General features: G+C 39.0%; 1 protein-coding gene across 2 annotated transcripts in view; it reads left to right on the forward strand.

The window, feature by feature from the left end:
• The window catches only part of AXDND1 (axonemal dynein light chain domain containing 1), a 201,704-nt gene that overhangs the window by 22,891 nt on the left and 151,226 nt on the right, over positions 1 to 27,587 (forward strand). For both annotated transcript variants that reach the window (XM_078000904.1, XM_001115400.5), the window contains exons 10-12: positions 6,968 to 7,108; positions 8,169 to 8,273; positions 18,582 to 18,702. In XM_078000904.1, coding sequence (XP_077857030.1) covers positions 6,968 to 7,108; positions 8,169 to 8,273; positions 18,582 to 18,702 — 367 coding nt within the window. The remainder of the gene's footprint in view (positions 1 to 6,967; positions 7,109 to 8,168; positions 8,274 to 18,581; positions 18,703 to 27,587) is intronic.

Consider the following 27,587-nt stretch of genomic DNA (forward strand, 5'->3'; position numbering starts at 1 on the left):
TGGATGGCAGACAGGAATCGTGCCTTATTCGGATCTGTATACTTTTGTATTCATACAAATATTTCTTAGCTTTGTTGTGGGACACAATTAAGTTATTTTTTAAAATTTTGATACTGTTAAGTCTTTAGGTGGGACAAGAGCAGTGCCCAATTTAGGGCTAATTATTTCTGGATACCGAGGCAAAACTTTTCTGTGTACCATATCCAATGTCCCATGAATCATGAGTTTTTACAGTCTGGTTGCTTGGAACTGGTACTACTTCTGTGCGAGTTCCGGCACTCTTACCTCTGATCCTTTTGGGTTAGTTCTTTCCTTGGTCTTGGGTAGTTTTCTCACATTTATGCTCTGATCAGTACTTAGGTGAACACTTGAGGGAGATCTTCTGCATATCCTGTGTAACTGTTCCCTCTGCTACTCTGCCCTCTGAACTCCAGCTGCTTTCATCTCTAGACTGTTAGCTCTGTCTCCTTAACTCAGAGAGTCAACTGGGATCTTCCTGGATTCCCTTTCTGTGTGCTATGGCCTGGAAAACTCTCCCAAGGCATTAGGCTGGCATAATTGTAGGGTTTGCTTTATTTCTGGTCTCTCAGGGATCACTTACTTTCATTGCCTGATATCCAGTGTCTTAAAAATTGTTTCATATTCTTTGTCCTTGTTTTGTTGTTGTTACTTCAGGTAGGAAAGTAAATTTAGTTCCTCTGGATTTCTTTTTATATTTCCTGTACCTATATCTATACCATAATTCTCTATATAGATTGATGTCTTTCAGAAGTTTTGGGAAATTATCAGTGATGATCTTTGACTTGTGTCTGTACTGCATTCTGTCTTCTCTTTCTGGAGCTTTGATTAGATATATGTTAGATACTCTCATTCTATCTTCTTTGTCTCTTAATCTCTTTTTCATAGTTTCCCTCTTATCTATGTCCTACATTTTGGGTAATTTGTTCTAGGACATTACTACCTTCTTTAGGTGTGTCTATTCTGCTATAACCCATCTATTATTAACTCAATAATTATATTTTTCCCCTAAGAGTTTTTGTTTTGTTTTGTTTTGGTTTGTTTGAGACAGAATCTGGCTGTGGCCCAGGCTGCAGTGCAGTGGCACAATCTTGGCTCACTGCAACTTCTGACTCTCGGGTTCAAGTGATTCTTGTGCCTTAGCCTCCCAAGTAGCTGGGACTACAGGCACATGCCACCATGCCTGGCTATTTTTTTATTTTTATTTTTTTTTGTATTTTTAGTAGAGAAAGGGTTTGCCATATTGGCCAGGCTAGTCTCGAACTCCTGGCCTCAAGCAATCCACCCATCTGAGCCTCCCAGAGTGCTGGGATTACAAGTGTGAGCCACTGTGCCTGGCCTCCCTTAAGAGTTCTATTGGTTTGTTTCCACATCTGTCTCATCGTATATAATAATTTTATTGTTTATTCATTTTTAGATTCTTTTTTTTTTTTTTTTGAGATGGAGTTTCACTCTTGTCACTCAGGCTAGAGTGCAATGGCACGATCTCAGCTCACTGCAAGCCCCACCTCCACATTCAAGTGATTCTCCCACCTCAGCCTCCTGAGTAGCTGGGATTACAGGCATGCTACACCATGCCTGGCTAATTTTGCATTTTTAGTAGAGATGGGGTTTCCCTATGTTGGCCAGGCTGGTCTTGAACTCCTAATTTCAGGTGATCTGCCCACCTCAGCCCCCCAAAGTGCTGGGATTACAGGTGTGAGCCCACTGTGCCCAGCCCATTTTTAGATTCTATCTTTTATTTCTCAAACATTTCATGCATAGTCTTATAAAATCTGCTGTTGGTTGTTTCTTCTGAGTCTCATTCATGGTGGTTTATTTACATTAGTATTTTGCAGCCTTTGCTTGTGGAGCTAATATTTCACTGACCTTGGCCATGGGGTCCTCAGGGCATGAATCCAGGATGCTTTCTGGAAAAGAAGATTTGCATGTGCTCCCTTCTGGAATCTGGGATTCATGCAGTAGTCCTACACTTGCCCACGCCTCCCACTTTGAAGTGAGCCCAAGACTTAGTCTCTGGTTTTCAGTGTTGATATTTTCCTGGGAACCACCCTGACCTTGGGTTTGCTTACTGCTCACAACTCCCACTCCATTTCTAACTTACTATTTTTTGTTTGTTCTTGTTTTTCATCCCTAGAATCTTCTGTTTCTTTCCGCAAGCTCAGTAATGCTTTGAAAATTGTGTTCTTTTATGGATCTAGTTGGATTGTAATGGGTATTTAGTTCCTATGTTGTTAGGAGGGGAAAATCCTAAAGACGATGTTTTTTAAATGGATACTTTCCAATATATGAGCTGCATCTTGAGGTGATAAACTCTGTCACTTTCAGCCTTTTAGCAAGGGCTAGATAATTCTTTCTGTCAATGGATGAAAGATTAAACGACTAGTCCAACTCAGACATATTACAAATCTAGGACCTCAGGCTTACAGTATAACACCTAGATCAGTTTTTTTTTTTTTTTTTGAGATGGAGTCTTGCTCTATCACCCAGGCTGGAGTGCAGTGGCCGGATCTCAGCTCACTGCAAGCTCCTCCTCTTGGGTTCACGCCATTCCCCTGCCTCAGCCTCCCCAGTAGCTGGAACTACAGGCACCCGCCACTTCGTCTGGCTAGTTTTTTGTATTTTTTAGTAGAGACGGGGTTTCACCGTGTTAGCCAGGATGGTCTCGATTTCCTGACCTCGTGATCCACCCGTCTTGGCCTCCCAAAGTGCTGGGATTACAGGCTTGAGCCACTGCGCCCGGCCTGTTTTTTTTTTTTTTTTTTTTTTTTTAAGACAGTCTTGCTCTGTCACCCAGGCTGGAGTGCAGTGGTGAGATCTCTGCTCACTGCAACCTCCACCTCCCAGGCTCAAGTGATTCTTGTGTTTCAGCCACCCAAGTAGCTGGGATTATAGGCATGTGCTACCATGCCATGCTAATTTTTGTATTTTTGGTAGAGACAAGGTTTTGCCATGTTGGCTAGGCTGGTCTTGAACTCCTGGCCTCAAGTGATCTGCCTGCCTCAGCCTCCCAGAGTGCTGAAGTTACAGGTGTGAACCATCACACCTGGCCTATATCACTGTTAATATAGATGAATACTATTCAGTTATGGTATTTATAATTTATCATCTGTGATCACTTCCAAATATTTTGTTTGGTTTTATTTGGAAGCAAAATAAATGACTTCTTTGTATTAAAGATTTTTGTTTATGTTTAAATAGTTGATGTCATTTTACATGTTGTCAATTTGAAAAAAGTGGTTTTATTCATGAATTTAACTATTTATAAGACTCTCACTATACGTAAGTCATGCTGTTAGATGTGAAAATACAAATATGTAAGACATAGTTTCTAGTCTCATAGAATTTATATCTAGAAGAAGGAATAAAACAAGTTTTTATTTTTGTTTTATATCTCACATATGATATTCCAAATAATTAGGGCTCTGGTTACAATTCTCTGTAATTGTTCACTCACTTGTATGGCATGGCAGGAAAACAGCCTAGATTCCTGTTTTTTCTTTTTTCTTTTTTAATGGAGCCACAAGCATTCTGCTTCTGTGCTTTTTGTTTTTTATTTATTTATTTTTTTGAGACGGAGTTTTGATCTTGTTGCCCAGGCTGGAGCGCAATGGCGCGATCTTGGCTCCCTGCAACCTCTGCCTCCCAGGTTCAAGCGATTCTCCTGTCTCAGCCTTCCGAGTAGCTGGGATTACAGGCATGCACCACCACACCCAGCTAATTTTGTATTTTTAGTAGAGACGGGGTTTATCCATCGTGGTCAGGCTGGTTTCGAACTCCCAACCTCAGGTGATCCACCCGCCCCGGGCCCCCAAAGTGCTGGGATTACAGGCGTAAGCCACTGCAGCCAGCCTTCTTCTTCTTCTTCTTCTTTTTTTCAAATATATTGTTCATCTCACAAAACTTTTGGAATGTCTGTTTACTATTTTATTCTCTAACATTATTTTCTTTCTTGCATATTTTCTGTCTTTTTTTCCTTTCCTTCTGCATGATACCTTGCTTCTCTTATTTTATTTCAATAGTTTTTGGAGAACAGGTGGTTTTTGGTTACACGGATAAGTTCTTCAATGGTGATATCTGAGAGTTTTGGTATACTCGTGATATGGTTTGGCTGTGTCCCCAACCAAATCTCATCTTGAATTGTAGTTGCCATAATCCCCATATGTCATGGGAGGGACCAGGTAGAGCTGGTTGAGTCATGAGAGCTGTTTCCCTCATTCTGTTCTTGTGATAGTGAATTAGTTCTCATGAGATCTGATGATTTTATTTATTTATTTATTTATTTATTTATTTATTTATTTATTTTTGAGATGGAGTCTCACTCTGTTGCTCAGGCTGAAGTGCAGTGGTGCAATCTCAGCTCACTGCCACCTCCGGCCCCTGGGTTCAAGGGATTCTCCTGCCTTAGCCTCCCAAGTAGCTGGAATTAAAGGTATGCACTACCATTCCCAGCTCATTTTTTGTATTTTTAGTAGAGACAGGGTTTCACCATGTTGGCCAGGCTAGTCTCAAACTCCTGACCTCAGGTGATTCGCCTGTCTCGGCCTCCCAAAGTGCTGGGATTACAGGCATGAGTCACTGTGCCTGGCCAGAGATCTGATGGTTTTATAAAGGGCTTCTCCCTTTGCTGGGCTTTCATTCTACTCCTTCCTACCGCTGTATGAAGAAGGACATGTTTGCTTTCCCTTCTGCCATGACTGTAAGTTTCCTGAGGCCTCCCCAGCTCTGTGGAACTGTGAGTCAATTAAATCTCTTTCCTTTATAAATTACCCAGTATCGGGTATATCCTTATAGCAGTGTGAGAATGGACTAATACAACCCATCACCTGCTGAGCAGTGTACACTGTACCCATTATGTAGTCTTTATTCCTCATCCCCCTCCTAATCTTCCCCCTCAGTCCCCAGAGTCCATTATATCATTCTTATGCCTTGGCATCCTCATAGCTTAGCTCCTATTTATAAGTGAGAACATACGATATTTGGTTTTCCATTCCTGAGTTACTTCACTTAGAATAATGGTCTCGAACTCCATCCAAGTTGCTGCAAATGCCATTATTTCATTTCATCTTTTTTTTTTTTTTTTGAGACGGAGTCTCGCTCTGTTGCCCAGGCTGGAGTGCAGTGGCCGGATCTCAGCTCACTGCAAGCTCCGCCTCCCGGGTTTACGCCATTCTCCTGCCTCAGCCTCCTGAGTAGCTGGGACTACAGGCACCTGCCACCTCGCCCAGCTAGTTTTTTGTATTTTTTAGTAGAGACGGGGTTTCACCGTGTTAGCCAGGATGGTCTCGATCTCCTGACCTCATGATCCACCCGTCTCCGCCTCCCAAAGTTCTGGGATTACAGGCTTGAGCCACTGTGCCCGGCCTTCATTTCATCTTATAGCTAAGTAGTATTCCATAGTGTGTATATACCACATTTTCTTTAACCAGTCATTGCTTGATGGGCATTTAAGTTGGTTCCGTATTTTTGCAATTGCAAATTGTGCTACTATAAACATGCATGTGCATGTGTCTTTTTCATATAATGACTTATTTTCCTGTGGGTAGATACCCAGTATTGGGATTGCTAGATTGAATGGTAGTTCTACTTTTAGTTCTTTGAAGAATCTCCATACTGTTTTCCATAGTGGTTGTACTAGTTTACATTCCCACCAGCAGTGTAAAGTGTTCTCTTTTCACCACATTTATTTTTGATTTTTTAAATTATGGCCATTCTTGCAGTAGTAGGGTGATATTTCACTGTAGTTTTAAATTGCATTTTCCTGATAATTCGTGATGTTAAGAATTTTTTCATGTTTGTTGGCTGTTTGTATATCTTCTTTTGAGGATTATCAATGTCCTTTGCCCACATTTTGGTGAAATTATTTGTTTTTTTCTTGCTGATTTGTTGGAGTTCATCATAGATTCTGGGTACTAGTCCTTTGCCAGATGCATAGTTTATGAATATTTTCTCCCTCTCTGTGGGTTGTCTGTTTACCTTGCTGATTATTTCTTTTGCTGTGCAGAAGCTCTTTAGTTTAATTAGGTCCCATCTATTTATTTTTGTTTTTGTTGCATTTGCTTTTGGGTTCTTGAACATGAATTCTTTGCCTAAGCCAATGTCTAGAAGAGTTTTTCTGGTGTTATCTTCTAGAATTTTTATGGTTTCAAGTCTTTAAGTCTTTGATCCATCTTGAGTTGACTTTTGTATAGGGTGAGAGATGAGGATCCAGTTTCATTCTTCTACATATGGCTTGCCAGTTATCCCAGCAACATTTGTTGAAAAGGGTGTCCTTTCCCCACATTATGTTTTTGTATGCTTTGTTGCAGATCAGTTGGTTGTAAGTATCTGACTTTATTTGTGGATTCTCTAGTGTGTTCCATTGGTCTATGTGCCTATTTTTATACCCATACCATGCTGTTTTGGTAACTATAACCTTGTAGTATAGTTTGAAGTCAGGTAATGTGATGCTTCCAGATTTGTTCTTTTTGCTTAGTATTTCTTTGGCTTTGTGGGCTCTTTTTTGGTTACATATGAATTTTAGGATTTTTTTTTTCACAGTTCTGTGAAGAATGATGATGGTATTTTTGATGGGAATTGCAGGGAATCTGTAGATTGAGTTTGGCAGTATGGTCATTTTCACAATATTGATTCTACCCATCCATGAACATGGGGTGTGTTTCCATTTGTTTGTGTCATATGCAATGTTTTTTCAACAGTGTTTTGTAGTTTTCCTTGTAGAGATCTTTCATCTCCTTGGTTAAGTATATTCCTAAGTCTTTTCTTTTCTCTTCTTTTCTTTCTTTTTTTTGCAGCTATTGTAAAAGGGATTGATTTCTTGATTTGATTCTCAGCTTGGTTTTCTTGGTGTATACCAGTGCTACTGATTTGTGTACATTGATTTTGTAACCTGAGAATTTACTGAATTCATTTATCAGATCTAGGAGCTTTTTGGTTGTTTGTCATGCAGAGAGAGGTATGTGCAAATGCTTGACCAGATTGCCCGGCAGATGATTGATTTCTACAAAGACTTGGTAACTCAGCGAGTGATGGACCAGCGCATTTTAGAAGAATTGTATAATTTCAAGCATGTTATTGAAGAATTGACCAGGTAAAAACTGTGATTATCTTAAACACAAAACAAAAGTTAATGTCATGTCTCTAAAGGGAGTAAAAAATATTTAGGGAAAGTGGAATGGTTAAAGGCCAAGGTTCTTCTGTTTTCTTTTCATGTTTAGCAAGAGAACAAAAATAACTAGATGTCATTGTAGATATAGAGATAGATAAATGGGTTATGCAAGTTCACATAAAAATGAAGATTCTGTATATATTTGACATGGAAAAAACTTGCTCTTTCTTCTGAAATATAGATGTTGCTGGGCATGGTGGCTCACACCTGTAATCCCAGCACTTCGAGAGGCTGAGGTGGGAGGATCACTTGAGGTCAGGAGTTTGAGACCAGCCTGGCCAACATAGCAAAACCCCATCTCTACCAAAAGTACAAATAATTAGCTGGGCGTGGTGGCACAAGCCTGTAATCCCAACTACTGGGAAGGTTGAGGCAAGAGAATCACTTGAACCCGGGAGGTGGAGGTTGTAGTGAGCCAAGATCATGCCACTGCACTCTAGCCTGGGTGGCAGAGTGAGACTCTGTCTCAGAAAACAAAAATAAAATAAAATAAAATACAGATGTTTACCTTAATCAGATTTATAGAACAGTGCTGTAATTATGGATGTTAACATTATGGATGTTAACACTGCAAATAGAGTAAGTATCATATAGCCATCAAAGTTAGTGATCATCTAACTTCTAACCTTGAAGCAAGATGGTTAGTGGTGAGAATAAAGAAGATAGGATAGTCATTATCAGAAAGTGGGGTAGACCAGCATGGAGGCCTTGCATGTCAGCATCTACCTCCCTCCATTCTAAAGGATCTCCCCTACATCTTCTTTCTGCCTGATTCCTGCCAGCCTGATTCCATTTCCAAACCTGGCAAGATTCCATCTAGAATGTACACTCAATTTCTTGATTTGGTTTATAAGGTGGAATAACTGGGAAGGGAGGTACACATGATAACTGAGAAGATACCTGAGTAGAAATCTGATTTTCTTGGTAGAAACTTTTTGGAAGTCTCCAAATATGAATTAAAAATTTCTTTGCTTTATTTCAGGGAACTGTGTCTAGTTCGGGCGCATGATGTGAAATTAACAAAGGAAACAGAAAAGGCTCACAAGGATTTGGCGCAAGCTCTTTTAGATGCGGAAAAGAATGCCAAGTGAGTTGCTTAGAGTTTGTGTAGCTTATATAGGGGAAAGGGAAGAAGCTTATATAACTTCTGAAATAATATATATGATACTAACTTCTTGAATTCTAAAAGCACGTATAGATAGCTTACTTTATCTGAATTTAGTTGATTTCTCATTCTGGGTGGAAAGAAGGTAAAACATGATTTTTTTCTCTTGGAGATATACTGTTGCTTTCAGCATTAATCATTTTTTTTTTTTTTTTTTTTTTTTTTTTTTTTTTTTTTTTGAGACGGAGTCTCACTCTGTCCCCCTTGCTGGAGTGCAGTGGCCGGATCTCAGCTCACTGCAAGCTCCGCCTCCCGGGTTCAGGCCATTCTCCTGCCTCAGCCTCCCGAGTAGCTGGGAGTACAGGCGCCCGCCACCTCGCCCGGCTGGTTTTTTTGTATTTTTTAGTAGAGACGGGGTTTCACTGTGTTAGCCAGGATGGTCTCGATCTCCTGACCTCGTGATCCACCCGTCTCGGCCTCCCAAAGTGCTGGGATTACAGGCTTGAGCCACCGCGCCCGGCCAGCATTAATCATTTTTGTTGAGTCAGGATTGCAAGCTGTTACTTTCTGGTTTTCTACAAGAAAGTGTAAAGAGGCAGTGTGCATAGATAGCATAGATTCTGGAACCATGCTATTTGCTGTGTGACCTTGGGGAAGTCACTTAACTTTTCTGGGCCTTAGTTTGCCCATATGTAAAATTGGGATAATAACATTACCTACCTCATAGGGTTATTACAAGTATTAAAGGAAGTAATATAAGTAAAGCACTTAGAATGGTGCTTGGCGTATAGTCAGTGCTGTGACAATATGAAATATTCTTATTCTGGTAGCTTCTAATGAAATTTTATGTCATGAAATATTTCAAACATTCAGAAAAAGGAAGCATTATAGTGAGCACTCATTTACCTTTCATGAATTACCAAATGTCAGCCATTATGTCATACTTGTTTCATACCCCATTTTTAGGAAACAAAATTTTATAAAAATATTTGGAGATTTAGGCCGGGCATGGTGGTTCACGCCTGTAATCCCAGCACTTTGGGAGACTGAGGTGGGTGGATCACCTGAGATTGGGAGTTTGAGACTGGCCTGGCCAACATGACGAAACCCCATCTCTACTAAAAATACAAAAATTACCTGGGTGTGGAGGTGCTTACCTGTAATCCCAGCTACTTGGAAGGCTGAGGCATGAGAATCGCTTGAACCCGGGATGCAGAGGTTGCAGTGAGCTGAGTTCGTGCCACTGCACTCCAGCCTGGGTGACAGCAAGATTCTGTCTCAAAAAAAAAGAAAAAAAAATATTTGAAGATTTAAAAAAATACATCTATATCTATGTCTATATCTCTATATATCTCCATTCTGCTTCTTCCCTCGCCAGAGTTAATCACTAATCTATAGTTGGTATGTAACTTTCCTATCCATGTTTTTATATTTTACTATAATACATAGTTACATATAAAAAAAATTTGCGGCCGGGCACGGTGGTTCACACCTGTAATCTCAGCATTTTGGGAGGCTGAGGTGGGCGGATCACGAGGTCAGGAGATCGAGACCATCCTGGCTAACATGGTGAAACCCTGTCTCTACTTAAAATACAAAAAAATTGGCTAGAGTGGTGGTGGCACCTGTAGTCCCAGCTACTTGGGAGGCTGAGGCAGGAGAATTGCTTGAACCCAGGAGGCGGAGGCTGCAGTAAGCCGAGATTGCACCACTGCACTCCAGCCTGGGCAACAGAGCAGGACTCCTTCTCAAAAAAAAATTTTTTTTTTGCTTTTACCAACTAAATACTATTCTTTTGAGATCTTCTCATTATGATGCATATAGAACAAATTAATTTTTACTGCACTATAGTATTAACTATATGACTAAATTATGATTTATGTATTAAATGTCTAATTTACGTATCAATTACTCAGAGTGGATTTTTCCATTTGCCTGGTAGATTTTTCTCCATCCCTTTATTTTGAGCATATGGGTGTCATTGCATGTGAGATGAGTCCCTTGAAGACAGCATACCAATGGGTCTTGTTTCTTTATCCAGCCTGCAACTCTGTGCCTTTTAATCAGGACATTTAGCCCATTTACATTTAAGGTAAACCAGTAAAGATATATATAGATTTGATCCTGTCATCATGTTAGCTGGTTATAATGCAGACTTGTTTGTGTGGTTGCTTCATAGTGTTACTGGTCTGTGTACTTATGTGTGTTTTAATAGCGGCTGGTAATGGTCTTTCCTTTTCATATTTAGTGCTTTCTTCAGGAGCTCTTTTAAGGCAGATCTGGTGGTAATGAATTTTCTCAGCACTTGCTTGTCTATAAAGGATCTTATTTCTCCTTTACTTATGAAGCTTAATTTAGACATATATAAAATTCTGGGTTGGAATTTCTTTTTTTTAAGAATGTTGAATATTGGCTTCCAGTCTCTTCTGGCTTGTAGGGTTTCTGCTGAGAGGTCCACTGTTAGTCTGATGGGCTTCCTTTTGGAGGTGACCTGACTTTTCTTTCTAGATGCCTTTAACATTTTTTCTTTTATTTCAACTTTTGAGAATCTGATGATTATGTGCCTTGAGAATGATCTTCTTGTGAAGTATTGTATTTTCATTTTCTGCATTTTTTGAATTTGAATGTTGGTCTCTCTGGTTAGGTTGGGGAAGTCCTCATGGATAATACCCTAAAATATCTTCTCCAAGTTGCTTACACTCACCTTATCTATTTCAGGGACATCAATGAGTCATAGATTTGGTCTCTTTACATAATCCCACATTTCTTCAAGGTTTTGTTCATTCCTCTTCATTCTTTTGTTACTATTCTTGTCTGACTCTCTTATTTCAGAAAACCAGCCTTCAAGTTCTGAGATTCTTTCTTCAACTTGGTTTATTCTGCTATTAATACTTGTAATTGCATTATGAAGGTCTTGTAGTACATTTTTTCAGCTCTATCAGGCCAGTTACAGTCTTTTCTATACTGGCTGTTTTGTCTGTCATTTATCATTTTATTGTGATTCATAGCTTCCTTGAAGGAAGGGGAGAGTCCACTGTTCTCTGAGCTTAGTTTTACTCTTGGAGGAGTGTTGCCACTAAGGGCAGGGCACTGGTGGGGGTGGGACTGGCTGGGTGTCTGCCCGCCAAGGCTCTGACTATAATGGATCAAAGCCTTGTGGCAGGGGTTGTGGGGAGGGTGTGGAAGGGCAGAATGCACTACTGCCACATCAGTGGCAGGGCAGGGTGCATGCACACATGCATGCTGGCGAGGCAGGGAAAGCAAAACCTGCCTGCACACACATGGGCCAGCAGAGTGATGTGAGGTGTTGCCATGGGCCTGGGGGAAGCTGCAGTATTGGGAGGGAGCAGGCAGGCTGGTGCTATGGGTCTTGTTTCTGTGTACATGTACTCACATGTGTATGTATAGTTAAAACCAAAATTGTACTGTATGCACTATTCTACAATCAGTATTTTTTCAGTTAAGAATGTCAACCTATTTCAGGCCATAGTCACCAAAATAGCATGGTACTGATATAAAAATAGGCACGTAGACCTACGTGGAACAGAATAGAGAATCCCGAAATAAACCCAAATACTTACAGCCAATTGATCTTCAACAAAGCAAACAAAAACATAAAGTGGGGAAAGGACACCCTTTTCAATAAATGGTGCTGGGATAATTGGCTAGACACATGTAGGAGAATGAAACTGGATCCTCATATCTCACCTTGTACAAAAATCAATTCAAGATGCATTAAGGACTTAAACCTAAGACCTATACTAAAAAATTATAGAAGATAACATTGGAAAAACCCTTCTAGACATTGGCTTAGGCAAGGATTTCATGACCAAGAATCCAAAAGCAAAAGCAATAAAAGCAAAGATAAATATCTGGGACCTAATTAAACTAAAGAGCATTTGCACAGCAAAAGTAACAGTCAGCAGAGTAAACAGACAACCCACAGAGTGGGATAAAATCTTCACAATCTGTACATCTGACAAAGGACTAATATCCAGAATCTACAGTAAACTCAAACAAATCGGTAAGAAAAAAACAAACAATCCCATCAAAAAGTGGGCAAAGGACATGAATAGACAGTTCTCAAAAGAAGATATACAAATGGGCAACAGACATATGAAAAAATGCTCAACATCACTAATGATCAGGGAAATGCAAATCAAAACCACAATGCAATACCACCTTACTCCTGCAAGAATGACCATAATCAAAAAATCAAAATCAGATGTTGCCATGGATGCGGTGATTGGGGAACACTCTACACTGCTGGTGGGAATGTAAACTAATACAGCCGCTATGGAAAACAGTGCAGAGGTTCCTTAAAGAACCAAAAGTAGAAGTACCATTTGATCCAGCAATCCCACTACTGGGTATCTACCCAGAGGAAAAGAAGTCATTATTCAAAAAAGATACTTGCACATGCATGTTCATAGCAGCACAATTCACAATTGCAAAATCGTAGAACCAACCCAAATGCCCATCAATCAATGAGTGGATACAAAAAACTGTGGTATATATATATATATGTGATGGAATACTACTCAGTCATAGAAAGGAATGAATTAATGGTATTTGCAGTGACCTGGATGAGATTGGAGACCATTATTCCAAGTGAAGTAACTCAGGAGTGGAAAACCGAACATTGTATGTTCTCACTGATATGTGGGAGTTAAGCTATGAGGATGCAAAGGCATAAGAATAATACACTTTGGGGACTTCGGGGAAAGAGTGGGAGGGGGATGAGGGTTATATAAAAGACCACAAATATGGTGCAGTGTATACTACTTGGGTGATGGGTGCACCAAAATCTCACAAATCACCACTAAAGAACTTACTTATGTAACCAGATATCACCTGTACCCCAATAACTTATGGAAAAATAAAATAAAATAAAAATTAAGAAATAAATAAGTAAATAATAAAAATAAAAAAAGAGAAGACACAGAAACAAATGATAAAAAGAATGTCTACAGCCAGGCGCGGTGACTCACACCCGTAATCGCAGCACTTTGGGAGGCCAAGGCAGGTGGATCACCTGAGGTCAGGAGTTCGAGACCAGCCTGACCAACATGGAGAAACACTTTCTCTACTAAAAATACAAAATTAGCCGGGTGTGGTGCCACATGCCTGTAATCCCAGCTACTTGGGAGGCTGAGGTAGGAGAATTGCTTGAACATGGGAGGCAGAGGTTGTGGCGAGCCGAGATTGCGCCATTGCGCTCCAGCCTGGGCAACAAAAGCAAAACTCTGTCTCAAAAAAAAAAAAAAGAAGAAGAAGAATGTCTGCCTATTTCAGTAAATTTTTACTTCATAGATTAGCTAGATATTAAAAATTTCCCAAGTTTTTCCAAAATATATTTCACAGTTGGGTTAGCCAAATCAGTATCCAATCTAAGAACACACATTACATCTTTTTTTATGTCTCTGTTAATACAGCCTGTTCCTGTGCTTTCTAAAATACTGTTTGAAGAGTAATTTAATTTTTTAAATGTCAAGAAAAACCAAAAGTGCCCAAAATCTAAATTCAAAAATGTATTTTTACTTTTATTCTATCTTATTCTTTATTAGTATAGTATGATTTGGCTGTGTCCCCACCCAAATCTCATCTTAAATATTAGCTCCCGTAATTCCCACATGTTGTGGGAGGGACCTGGTGGGAAATAATTGAATCATGGGAGTGGTTTCCCTGTACTGTTCTTGTGGTAGTGATTAAGTCTCAAGAGACCTGATTGTTTTATAAGGGGAAACCCCTTTTGCTTGGCTTTCATTCTCTCTTTGCCTGCCCCTATGTAAGACATGCCTTTCACCTTCCACCATGATTGTGAGGCTTCCCCAGCCACATGGAACTGTGAGTCCATGAAACCTCTTTTCCTTTATAAATTATTCAGTCTCGGGGCCGGGTGAGGTGGCTCACGCCTGTAATCCCAGCACTTTGGGAGGCTGAGGCAGGCGGATCAGGAGGTCAAGAGATAGAGACCATCCTGGCCAATGTGGTGAAACCCCATCTCTACTAAAAATACAAAAATTAACTGGGCATGGTGGTGTGCACCTGTAGTCCCAGCTATCAAGAGGCTGAGTCAGGAGAATTGCTAGAACCTGGGAGGCGGAGGTTGCAGTGAGCTGACATCATGCCACTGCACTCCAGCCTGGCGACAGAGCGAGACTCTGTCTCAAAAAAAAAAAAAAAAAAAATTACCCAGTATACCCAGTATTGGGTATGTCTTTAATCAGCAGCATGAAAATGGACTAATACATAATATGAGATACTTTATTCAATTTTTGCCTATTCTATGTACTACTTTTTTCTGTATTATAACTTTCTTGTTTTTCAAGGTGACTTCTATACTTAGTCTTCTATCCTTATACCTTCAATCCTACCTTTCCACCCTCATTATAAGCTGATGATCTTGCTTTCTAAAAAGTAGAAGCAAACAGAAGAGAACTTAAGCTGTCACCCCCACATCTATCCACCCACCTGCATCTGTGCTTATATATTCTCTTTTCCTTTTTGTTAACTATAGTCTGCTCCTTTCTAAGGCCAATCTCTTGTTTGTATGCTTTCATATATACCCTGTTACTTACTTGAGAAACTTTCAGCAAACATTCCTTCTCTTTTTTGCATCATTAATTTTTCCCTCTCTAGCTGATTAATCCCATCAGTATGCAAATATGCTATAATTACTCCCATCTTAAAAACAAAAAACACAAACAAAAATGTCCCAGGTTTCTTAGAACTACACATTCCCTTCCTGCTATGGTCCTTTTTCTCTGCTGTCCTTACAGGAAATCTCTACAAAAAGTTGTCATACTCATTGTCTTTGTTGTTTCTTCTCTTGCCATTATCACTTGTGTCTCATCCCTACCATGGCACTAAATGGCACTTGACAAAGTCATCTATGACCTTCATATTGGTAAATCCAATGGTCAATTCTCATTTCACTTGCCTTTCTAGCAGCATTTGTCACAATGGATCAGTTAATCTTACTTGAAACAGTGTCTTTCAGTATATGGTCAACTGTTAAACAATGTAGGGGTCAGAGACACCAAAACCCACAGAGTCAAAAACCTATGTATAATTTTTGATGCCTCCAAAACTTAACCACTAATAGTCTATGGTTGGCTGGAAACCTTACTGATAAACAGTCAATTAACACATATTTTGCATGTTATATATATTATATAATATAGTCTCACAATAAAGTAAGCTGGAGAAAAGAAAATACTAAGAAAATCATAAGGAAGAAAAAATACATTTATAGTACTATACTGTATTTATTGATATTGTATATTTACATCATCTGTTTACAAAACGAACTGTCTGTCTGAAATGGTGGGCAACCACAACTGCAGACCTGAATCTATAGTACGTATCAAGTGTTTAATTTTTCTTGTGACGTCATGACTCTTTGCTTCTTGGGAGTACTTTCAGCATCACCACTGACAGTTTGTATAGGTACCATGGTGTTATTCAAGGTTTATGTTACTGTACTAAACATGATGAAAATTACATGAAAACTGGGAGAGATCACTTTCTACTACAATACACAATTGACTGGAGAGACAAACTACTCATGCAGTGATGATTACATTACATGGTAATTTATTTTTTGAGACAGAGTCTCGCTCTGTCACCCAGGCTGGAGTGCAGTGATGCAATCTTGGCTCACTGCAGCCTCTGCCTCTGAGTTCAAGCGATTCTCCTGCCTCAGCCTCCTGAGTAGCTGGGATTACAGGCATGTGCCACCACGCCTGGCGCCTGGCTAATTTTTTTACTCCTGACCTCATGTGATCCACCTGCCTCGGCCTCCCAAAGTGCTGAGATTACAGGCCTGAGCCACCACCCCCAGCCTACATGGTGTTTTAAGTGGATGCTTGAGCTCACTGCAATAGCAGCAGAAGGTGGCTACAAAAGTATTACAGTAATATAGTAAGTACTATAGTTAATTTTATGCAACTATGATTTAATACTGTACCTGTACATTTGTTTACATTTCTCGACTATGGAGGTGCCATGTGTGGTCTGTAAGCGTTTGTGTAAGTTTTGATAAATTTTAACTTATAATAGATTAGTATATATTTTATGGTAGTAAATGATAAAATAGACCAGTATCTACATGTATTTTATCTATTCATGACATTGCTAAATTTTCTTCATTTTTTGATGTTTCTAGGCTATGTTTATCTGTGAACTTTTTTTTGTCTTTTTTTTTTTTTTTTGAGATAGAGTCTCGCTGTGTTGCCCAGGCTGGAGTGCAGTGGCACAATCTCAGCTCACTGCAACCTCCGCCTCCTGGGTTCAAGCAATTCTCCTGCCTCAGCCTCCTGAGTAACTGGGAGTATAGGCATCCGTCACCACGCCCAGCTAATTTTTGTATTTTTAGTAGAGATGAGGTTCCACCATGTTGGCCAGGCTGGTCTTGAGCTCCTGACCTCAGATGATCCCCCTGCCTTGGCCTTCCAAAGTGCTGATTACAGGTGTGACCCCCGACACCTGGCTTAGCTTTTTCAAGTTGTCACAAATCTCCAAAAAATGTTCAAATATGTTTATTGAACAAAATCCTTGCATCCTCAGGATAAGTCCCACTTAATCATGGTGTACTATCTTTTTGATATGTTGTTGGATTTGCTTTGCTAGTATTTTGTTGGGATTTTTGCATCTATGTTCATCCATGATATTGGCTTATAGTTTTCTTTTTTGTTGTTGTGTCTTTGTCTGGTTTTGATATCAAAATAATGTTGGCCTTGCAGAATCAGTTAAGAAGAATTCCCTCCTCTTCAATTTATTGGAATCATTTGAGAAGAATTGGTGTTTGGTGTTTATTCTAAGTTGTGTACAGTTCAGCAGTAAAGCCATTTGGTCTTGGGCTTTGCTTTATTGGGAGACTTTTTTTTTTAATTATACTTTAAGTTCTGGGATACGTGTGCAGAACATGCAGGTTTGTTAAATAGCTATACTTCCCTCTTAGCACTGCTTTTGCATTATCCCATAGGCCTTGTGCTTCATTTGTTTCAAGGCATACATGTGCCATGGTGATTTACTGCACCCATCAATCCATCATCTAGGTTTCAAGTCCTGCATGTATTGCAGGATCTGGCCAGCAGCCCGCAATGCAACGGGGCTCTTTCTTTGTTCCCAGGCGGATCAGCAGGTCTGGAAATAATAGATACACACAAGACAGTGAAAGCTGGGTCCAGGGGGGGGTCACTGCCTTCTGGTCCCCCGGTGCTGCCAATGCACTGGATATACAAGCATTTATTATTAAGTTTAGTGAGGGCAGGGATAGGTCTCACTATCCCTGCCCTCACTAATCCCAATGAGGGATTTAGGGTCATTTGATTATGAGGTGAGATGGTCACATGGATATGAAGTAAGTCTTTAACATAACATCTGTATGCAGAAGTACAGTATACAGAGGTAAGAATTTACAATATAGTGTGTGCCTCAGTAATTTCTAACAGAGCCTTAAAACAGAAACAGTCTTTCCATAACTTATGATTAGCAAGATATTAATCAGCAGTAACAGTTGCAGCAAAAGCTGGTTACAAACAATCCATAGAAACAGGATGTGAAGCTAGACAACTGGTTAGACCAGAAATTCTCAGAAGGGAGTATGCCTTAACCCTAAAGAGGCCTAGAAGAGCCATGGCAAGATGAGGGCGTTTGTAGCCCTATCTTATCCATATGGACAGGCGACCCCCATGCATCCGTTTATAGGCTCTCCACAAGGGTGACATTCCATTCCCAGAACTATGAACATCTGCTTTTCTGGGATAGGAATCTTGGTGATGTGAAACCTCCCTGACTGCACTGCACATCTATTCATAGGCTCTCTGCAGGGGGAAGCACATCACGCGCTGTTGGCTCATTCTGGCAGTCCAACCTGGCATTGTCTTTACACAATCCTGCATGCAATTTTGTATTTACAATAATCAGGAGCATTTCATCTTTTATTCCATAGCAATAGTTTCAGGGGATCTCCCTACACGCATGCATTAGATATTTGTCCTAATGTTCTCCCTCCTTGCCTCCCAACCCCCAACAGGCCCAATATGTGATGTTCCCCTTCCCGTGTCCATGTGTTTACATTGTTCAACTCCCACTGATGAATGAGAACATGCGGTATTTGGTTTTCTGTTCTTGTGTTAGTTTGCTAAGAATGATGGTTTCCAGCTTCATCCATGTCCCTGCAAAGGACATGAACTCATCCTTTTTTATGGCTGCGTAGTATTATATATGTGTCTATATTGTTAGTATAAATTAAATGAAGCTGTTTCTTAATTGTTTTTATAGAATGGTAGAAGAATATCATGACTTATATACATTACAAAGAGAAAGGATGGAGAATGATATGAAACAGTTAATGGCAGAAAGAGATATCTGGAGCTCAGCCACATATGAATTGGCCCTAAAGGTTAGTTCATCTGGATTCACAACTCACACTTCTTTTTTGACTAAAGATACATTCTACAGTTTTAAAATTTGTTTTTGTTTTTTTAAACAGTCTTACTCACTCTGTTGCCTAGGCTAGAGTGCAGTGGTGTGATCTCGGCTCACGGCAACTTCTGCCTCTTGGGTTCAATCAATTCTCCCTCCTCAGCCTCCCGAGTAGCTGGAATTACAGGCATGAGCTACTATGCCTGGCCCATTTTGCTGTTTTCAATAATCTAGACAAAGACTCAAAAAATGAGGATGTATATTTATTGATGTATAATGTAACTTTTGTGGGCTTTGAAAAGGAAAGGTTGATTTCTTCTTTTTATTCTTGCATTTGTTAGGTACCTAGCTGTTACACAATTAAGGGGTCCCTTTTTTTTTTTAAGGCCAGAATCTATGAAATATGAACAAGTGTTCTTTTTCTGTTGTTTGGGAACATGTTTAAAATTTTCAACTTCAATTTATACTAATAATAAAGTAGGAAAGGTGGTTCTTATCATTTCATACAAGGTGACCATATTTGGATCACTGGATATCACACTCTGATTCTTTTTCTAAAAAAAAAAACAGGGTCTCACTCTATTGCCCAGGCTGGAGTGTAGTGGTAAGTGGTCCAATCACAACTCACTGTAGCCTCAACCTCCTGGGCTCAACCAATTCTCCCACCTCAGCCTCTTGAGTAGCTGGGACTAGAGGTGTGCACCACCACTTCTGGCTAATTTTTTATTTTTTTTAGAGATGGGATTTCTCTATGTTGCCCTGGCTAGTCTTGAACTCGTAGGCTTAAATCATCCTCCTGCCTCAACCTCTCAAAGTGCTGGGATTACATGCATGAGCCACTGTGCCTGATTCTGTTACCTTGGCACACAAGATGACAAATGAATTGAAATATGGTACCTTGTGGGCCATTATAGTAATACTTTAGGGAAATAGCAAAGTCACACAATATTTCTAAAATGTTTACTTGTTGGTTGCCTATTCTGACAACTGGGACTTCTAGGTACAGTGAATTTTGATCCTCAAATATTAAAAAATGAGTTCAGTTAAATTGGTTCACTGGTCTACTGGTGGCAGGTCACAGGGTTCTCCATGGAGATATACTGCATTAATGCATTAATACATCTGATTGGAGCTCTGTATTAACCCTGCCACATGTAGTAATTTGTCAGTTATTTGGAAGAAAATGTAGAAGGCATCCCTGTCAAGTGTCCTAAAGCTGGAGAGAAAGCTAATACACTAGATGGTGTAATCAAGACTTGTTTATTTAGGAAAGTTCATTTACTTACTAGAGGTAGTTATTAGAAATCTAGATCATTACTGGGGACATGCTAGAAGCATTTCCATTCAAGAGAGGAGAAAGGATTTCTGCTGTCACCGGAGGCCTTAATTCAGCAAATAAAATCAAGAGATATAACTACTTATAGGAAGCAGCAAAATCTCTTTAAAAAAGTTTTTCCCGGCTGGGCGCGGTGGCTCAAGCCTGTAATCCCAGCACTTTGGGAGGCCGAGACGGGCGGATCACGAGGTCAGGAGATCGAGACCATTCTGGCTAACATGGTGAAACCCTGTCTCTACTAAAAATACAAAAAAAAACTAGCCGGGCGTGGTGGCGGGCGCCTGTAGTCCCAGCTACTCGGAGGCTGAGGCGGGAGAATGGCGTGAACCCGGGAGGTGGAGCTTGCAGTGAGCCGAGATCGCGCCACTGCACTCCAGCCTGGGCGACAGAGCGAGACTCCGTCTCAAAAAAAAAAAAAAAAAAAAAAAAGTTTTTCCCACTGATTTATTTAGCAAAAATCCCCAGTACATTGTTGAATAGAAGTGGTAAAAGTGAATATTCCTGTTCTCAGTCTTACGGGGAAGACATTCTGCTTTCACCATTAAGTACAACATTTACTGTAGGCTTTCATACATACCCTTTATTGGGTTGTGGAAGTTCCCTTCAGTTTTTCATTTGTTTAGAGTTTAATCATAAATAGGTGGTGTATTTAGTCAAAGATATTTTCTGTGTCAATTGAGATTACTACATCTTGATTTCCTTTTACTTTATTAACATATTATATTGTTTTTAACACCTTTATTGAAGTACAATTGATATACAGAAAAAACAAATCCACACATGTTTAATATATTCAGTTTGACACTGAACATTTACATACACTCATGATACCCTCATGACAATCAAGGTAATAAACATATCCACATTAACTGTTTATATTTATTTTATTAATTAATTAATTTTGAATTTTATTTTAGATTCATGGGTACATGTGCAGGATAGCTACATGGATATATTGTGTAAATCATAAGGTTTGGGCTTCCAGTGAGCCCATCACCCAAATAGTGAACATTGTATCCGATACGTAAATTGTCAACTGTTGGTCCTTTCCTACCCTCCCCACTTTTGGAGTCACCAGTGTCTATTATTTTCATCCTGTATCCATGTATACTCATTGTTTAGTTCCCACTTACTAGTGAGAACATGCAGTATTTGATTTTCTGTTTCTGAGGTTTTTCACTTAAGATAATGGCCTCCAGCTCCATCCATGTTCTGCAAAGCACATAGTTTCATTCTCTTTTATGGCTGCATAATATTCCATGTTATATACCACATTTTCTTTATCCAATTAATCATTGAAGGACATTTTGGTTGATTCCATGACTTTGCTATTTAAAATAGTGCTGGAATAAACATATAAGCGCAGGTGTCTTTTTGATTAAATGATTTCTTTTCCTTTGGGTATATAACCACTAGTGGGATTGCTGGGTCAAATGGTAGTTTCATATTTAGTTCTTTGAGAAATCTCCATACTGTTTTCCATAGCGTTGAACTAATTTACATCCCCACCAACAGTATATAAGTGTTCCCTTTTCTCTGCATCTTCACCAACATCTGTTTTTATTTTTTACTTTTTAATAATGGCCGTTCTGACTGGTGTGAGATGGTATCTCATTAGGTCAAAATCACTATTATTTCCTGATAATGCAATTATCTACCCAGCAAAGTTAAATTTAAATATTATTTGAATTCATTAGCCTTTAATAATGTTGCAAATATAAGATAAATATATAATTTTTTTAACAAACATTGGACAAATAATGCAATTTTCTACCCAGAAAAAAATAAATTTAAACATTATTTGAATTATTTAGCCTTTAATAAGGTTGATGAATACAAGATAAATACAAAAAAACCCCAACATGTTACCTATATACCAATAATAAGCATTAGAAATGCAAAGAGGGAATAAATTTTATAAAAGGGATAAGACCTATATCTTGAAAATGCTAAAACCATACTAAAGACCTTGAAAACTAGAAGGAGAGCTGTACAGCATATCACTGGTTGAGAACAATAATCAATAGATGTCAATTCTCTCCAAATTAATCTTTAAATTTGATATAATTCCACTGAAAATCTCAATAACAATTTTGTTTTTAGCAATTGGCAAGTTGATTATAAAACCCATTTGGAAGAATCTGAATATGAGAATAAGAAAACATTTTAAAAGAAGGTTAATAAAAATAACTTGTACTTTTAGACATCAAAATGTATTATAAAGTCAAAGTAACTGAGAAAATGTGTTACTTGTGTTAGAATAGATAAATACAACAGAACAGAATAGAAAGGTCAGAAATAGACTCACCTAAATATGGGATATTCAGATTGGGTTGGCACAATCAATTATTCAATTGTTAAAAAATTTAGATCTCGGGTGGGTGTGATGGCCAATGTCTATAATCCCAGCACTTTGGGAGGCCAAGGCAAGTGAATCACTTGAGGTCAGGAGCTCGAGACCAGTCTGGCCAACATGGTGAAACCCAGTCTCTACTAAAAATACAAAAGTTCACTGGGCGTGTTGGCAGGTGCCTGTAATCCCATCTACTCGGGAGGCTGAGGCACGAGAATCACTTGAACCCGGGAGGTGGAGGTTGCAGTGAGCCGAGGTCGCACCATTGCACTCCAGCCTGGGCAACAGAGCGAGACTTCATCTCAAAAAACAAAACAAAACAAATTTAGATCCCTACCTCATTAAAAAGATACCTAAAAAGTAAATCCCAGAAGGGAATAATTAAATGTTAAAAACAATGTAATTATAAACAGAAGAAATTACATGAGAATTTTCAAAAAAGTAGTAGCTTTAGTAAATAATTCACCCAATTAAAGTGTAAAATTATATGTTTTTTAGCATGTTCACAGAACTGTGAAACCATCACCACAACCAATCTGAAAACTTCTTCATCACCCTCAAAAGAAACTCCATACATTTTAGCAGTCGCTTCTCATTACCCGCAACCCATTCAACTTACGTAATCATTAATGTACTTTCTTTCCTCTCCAGGGTACATCTTAGAATTTAATGCATTCATATAATTTGTAAAGATCAAATATGTGTACTTAGGATAGATATCATCTAAAATATTTGTCTTTTCTTTATGGTAGATACATTCGATTTACCCTTCTCTAGCTATTTTAGAATGTGCAATAGATTGTTGTAAACTATAGTCAGTCTACCTATCTAACACTAGGACTTATTTCTTCTGTTAAATCGTATACTTGTACACATTAATCAACCTCTCTTTATCTTCTCTCTCTCCTACCCTTCCTGGCCCCTGGTAACCATGACTCTACTCTCTATCTTCATGTGATTCACTCTTTTAGCTCCCACATGTGGGTACTTGCAATATTTGTCTTTCTGTGACATGGCTTATTTCACTTAACAAAATGACCTCAGTTTCATCCATGTGGCTGCAAATGATAGGATTTTATTCTTTTTCAGTGGCTGAATAATATTGCATTGGGTTTATATACTGTGTTTTCTTTATTCATTCATTTGTTGGTGGGCACTTAGGTTGATTCCATATATTGGGTATTGTGAATAGTGCTGGTATCTTTTGATATATTGATTTTCTTTCTTTGGGATATGTACCCAGTAGTGGAATTAATTGCTGGATTATATGGTAGTTCTAGTTTTAGTTTTTTGAGGAATCTCCACAATGTTCTCCACAGTGGCTATACTAATTTACATTCCCACCAACAGTGTACAAGTGGAGACAAAAGTGACTGCATGTTGAATGCTAATGTGCCATGTTGACTTCTGATTAGCCCCAGTCAAGTGAATGCCTCCTGATTTCTATTTACTTTTCTCAGTGTAAGAACAAAGCAACCTTGATGTTATCACACAAATTATAAGGCTATGATGCTTACAGCATTCTTGCCTGTTCTGGAGGGTTGCTTTCGTGTTGCACAAAACAAGCATACCCTTTCTTTATGGTATATAAGCCTTGAGCCTGGGGAGTAACAGTGCAGAGATCTACCTGTCTTGTGGCTCCCCAAGACCATGCTTCTGTTAGTTTCCCCAGTAAAACACCCTTTACCCACAAACTGAATTTGTCTGCCTTGGTTTTTGGTTTCTCAGCTCCTTCAACATTTGGAAACTTCCTTGCATATACGGCCCTTTTATAGAATAGTTCTCCTTTCTCCACATCTTTGCAGGCCTGTGTTGCCTTTTTTTTTTAATACAATCCATTTTAACTGGGGTGAGATGATATCTCATCATAGTTTTGATTTGCATTTCTTTGATGATTACTGATGTTGAGCATTTTTTCACATACCTGTTGGCCATTTGTATGTCTTCTTTGGAGAAATATCTATTCACATCTTTTGCCCATTTTAAAATCAGATTATCGCCTTTTTTTGTTGTTGTTATTGAGTTGTTTGAGCTCCTTATAAATTCTGGTTGTAACTCCCTTGTCAGATGGGTAGTTTGCAAATATTTTCTCTATCTCTGTGGGTTTTCTCTTCACTTTGTTGATTGTTTCCTTTACTGTGCAGAAGGTTTGTAGCTTGATGTAATTGCTTTTTCTTTCTTTTTGCTTTGGTTGCCTGTGCTTTTGAGGTCTTACATGGAAAATCTTTGCCCAAACCAACGTCCTAGAGTGTTTTCCTCAATGTTTTCTTCAAGGAGTTTTAGTTTCAGGTCTTAGATTTAAGTCTTTAATCCATTTTGCTTCAATTTTTGTATATGGTGAGAAATAGAGGGTCTAGTTTTATTGTTGCATTGGTCTGTATGTCTGCTTTTATGCCATTACCATGCCAATTTGTTTACTATGGCTTTGTAGTAAATTTTGAAGTCAGGTAGTGTGATGCCTCCTGCTTTGTTCTTTTTGCACAGGATTGCTTTGGTTATTTGGGGCCTTTTGTGGTTCCATATAGATTTTAGGGTTTAAAAAAAATTCTGTGAAGAATGTCATTGGTATTTTAAGAGGACTTGCATTGAATCTGCAAATTTCTTTGGGTCGTATTGCCATTTAACAATATTAGTTCTTCCAATTCATGAGCATGGAATATATTTCCATTTTTTATGTCTTTTTTAAAATCAGAGTTTTATAGTGTTCCTTGTATAGATCTTTTACTTCTTTTCCAAATTTAGGTATTTTATATTTTTTATGGCTATTTTAAATAAAACTGCCTTCTTGATTTCATCTCTAGAGTGTTTGCAGTTGGTATATATAAATCCTACTGATTTTTGTGTGTTGATTTTGTATCCTTGAAATTTATTGAATTTGTTTTTCAGTTCTAACAGCTTTTTTGGTGGCGTCTTTAGGTTTTTTTAAAGTATAAGATTATCTCTTTTGTGAATAAGGCTAATTTGATTTCTTTATTTTCAATTTGCAGGCCTGTTATTTCTTTCTCTTGCCTAATTGCTGTGCCCGGGACTTCCAGGAATAAAAGTGGTGAAAATGGGCATCCTTGTCTTGTTCTAGATCTTAGAGGAAAGGCCTTTAATTTTTCCCCATTCAGTACAGTGTTAACTGTGGGTTTGCTGTATATGGCTTTCTTTTATTTTGAGGTATGTTTCTTCTATACTAAATTTGATGAGGGTTTTTTTTTATCATAAAGGGATGAATGTTGTCAAGTGCTTTTTCAGCTTCTATTGAAATGATGCTGTGCTTCTTGTTCTTGGTTCTGTTAATGTGATGTATCACATTTGTTGATGTGCACATGTTGAACCATCCTCATATCCCTGAGATGAATCCCACTTGATCATGGTGAATGATCTTCTTAAACATGTTGTTGAATTTAGTTTGCTTATATTTTGTTAAGGATTTTTACATCTATGTTCATCCATGATATTGGCCTGTAGTTTTCTTTTTTTCATTGTGCTCTTGTCTGGTTTTGATATCAGGGTGATGCCTCATGAGTTTGGAAGTATTCCTTCCTGTTCAAATTTTTTGAAGAGTTTATGTTGAATTGATATTAGTTCTTCTTCAAATATTTGGTGGAATTCAACTATGAAGCCATTAGGTCCTGGGATTTTCTTTGATGGGAGACTTTGTGTTATGGCTTTGATCGGATCGTATTACTTGTTATTGGTATATTGAGGTTTTCTTCTTTTCTTTTTTCTTTTCTTTTTTTTCCATTTTCCCCCAGTCTGGAGTGCAGTGGCGCAATCTTGGCTCACTGCAACCTCCATTTCCCAGGTTCAAGCAATTCTAATGTCTCAGCCTCCTGAGTTGCTGGGATTACAGGTGCCCGCCACCACACCTGATGAATTTTTGTATTTTTAGTAGAGACAGGGTTTCACTATGTTAGCCAGGCTGGTCTTGAACTCCTGACCTCAAGTGATCTGCCTGCCTCAGCCTTCCAAGGTGCTGGGATTACAGGCATGAGCCACCATGTCTAGCCCTAGGTTTTCCAATTTATTCATGTGTAGTTGTTTATAAGTCTCTAATGTTTCTTTGTATTCCTGTGGTCTCAGTTGTTACATCTCCTTTTTCATTTCTTATTTTATTTGGGTATCCTTCCTTCCTTCCTTCCTTCCTTCCTTCCTTCCTTCCTTCCTTCCTTCCTTCCTTCCTTCCTTCCTTCCTTCCTTCCTTCCTTCCTTCCTTCCTTCCTCCCTCCCTCCCTCCCTCCCTCCCTCCCTTCCTTCCTTCCTTCCTTCCTTCTTTATTCTTTTTTTTTTTTTGAGATAGAGTCTCACTCTGTCACCCAGGCTGTAGTGTAGTGGGGTGGTGTGATCTCAGCTCATTGCAGCCTCTGCCTCCTGGGTTCAAGTGATTCTTGTGCCTCAGCCTCCTGAGTAGCTGGGCATACAGGTGTGCGCCACCATGCCTGGCTAATTTTTGTATTTTTAGTAGAGATGGGATTTTACCATGTTGGCCAGGCTGGTCTTAAACTCTTGTCCTCAAGTGATCCACACGCCTCGGCCTGCAAAAATTGGGATTACAGGTGTGGGCCACCGTGCCTGGCCCTTTATCTTTTTTCTTATTTAGTCTAGCTAAAGCTTTATTGATTTTGCTTATCTTTTCAAAAAACCAACTTTTCAGCTGGGCGCAGTGGCTCACGCCTGTTATCCTAGCACTTTGGGAGGTCAGGGTAGGTGGATCACCTGAGGTCAGGAGTTCGAGACCAGCCTGGCCAACATGGTAAAACTCTGTTTCTACTAAAAATACAAAAAAATTAGCCAGGCATGGTGGCAGGCGCCTGTAATCCCAGCTACTTGGGAAGCTGAGGCAGGAGAATCACTTGAATCTGGGAGGCAGAGGTTGCAGTGAGCCAAGATTGCGCCATTGCACTCCAGCCCGGGCAAAAGAACGAAATTCCATCAAAAAAAAAAAAAAAACCAAAAAACCACCAACTTCTCATTTCATTGATTCTTTGTATTTATTATCTCAATTTTATTTGTTTTTGCTGTTTTCTGTATTATTTCTTTCCTTCTACTAATTTTAGGTTTGGTTTGTTCTTGCTTTTCTAGTTCCTTGAGGTGCATTGTTAGATTATTTCCCATCTTTCTATCATTTTGATATAGGAATTTATTGTTATAAACTTAATCTCTTCATACTGCCTTTACTGTATCC

This window comes from Macaca mulatta, chromosome 1 (genome assembly GCF_049350105.2).
Source record: "Macaca mulatta isolate MMU2019108-1 chromosome 1, T2T-MMU8v2.0, whole genome shotgun sequence".
Taxonomy (NCBI): domain Eukaryota; kingdom Metazoa; phylum Chordata; class Mammalia; order Primates; family Cercopithecidae; genus Macaca; species Macaca mulatta.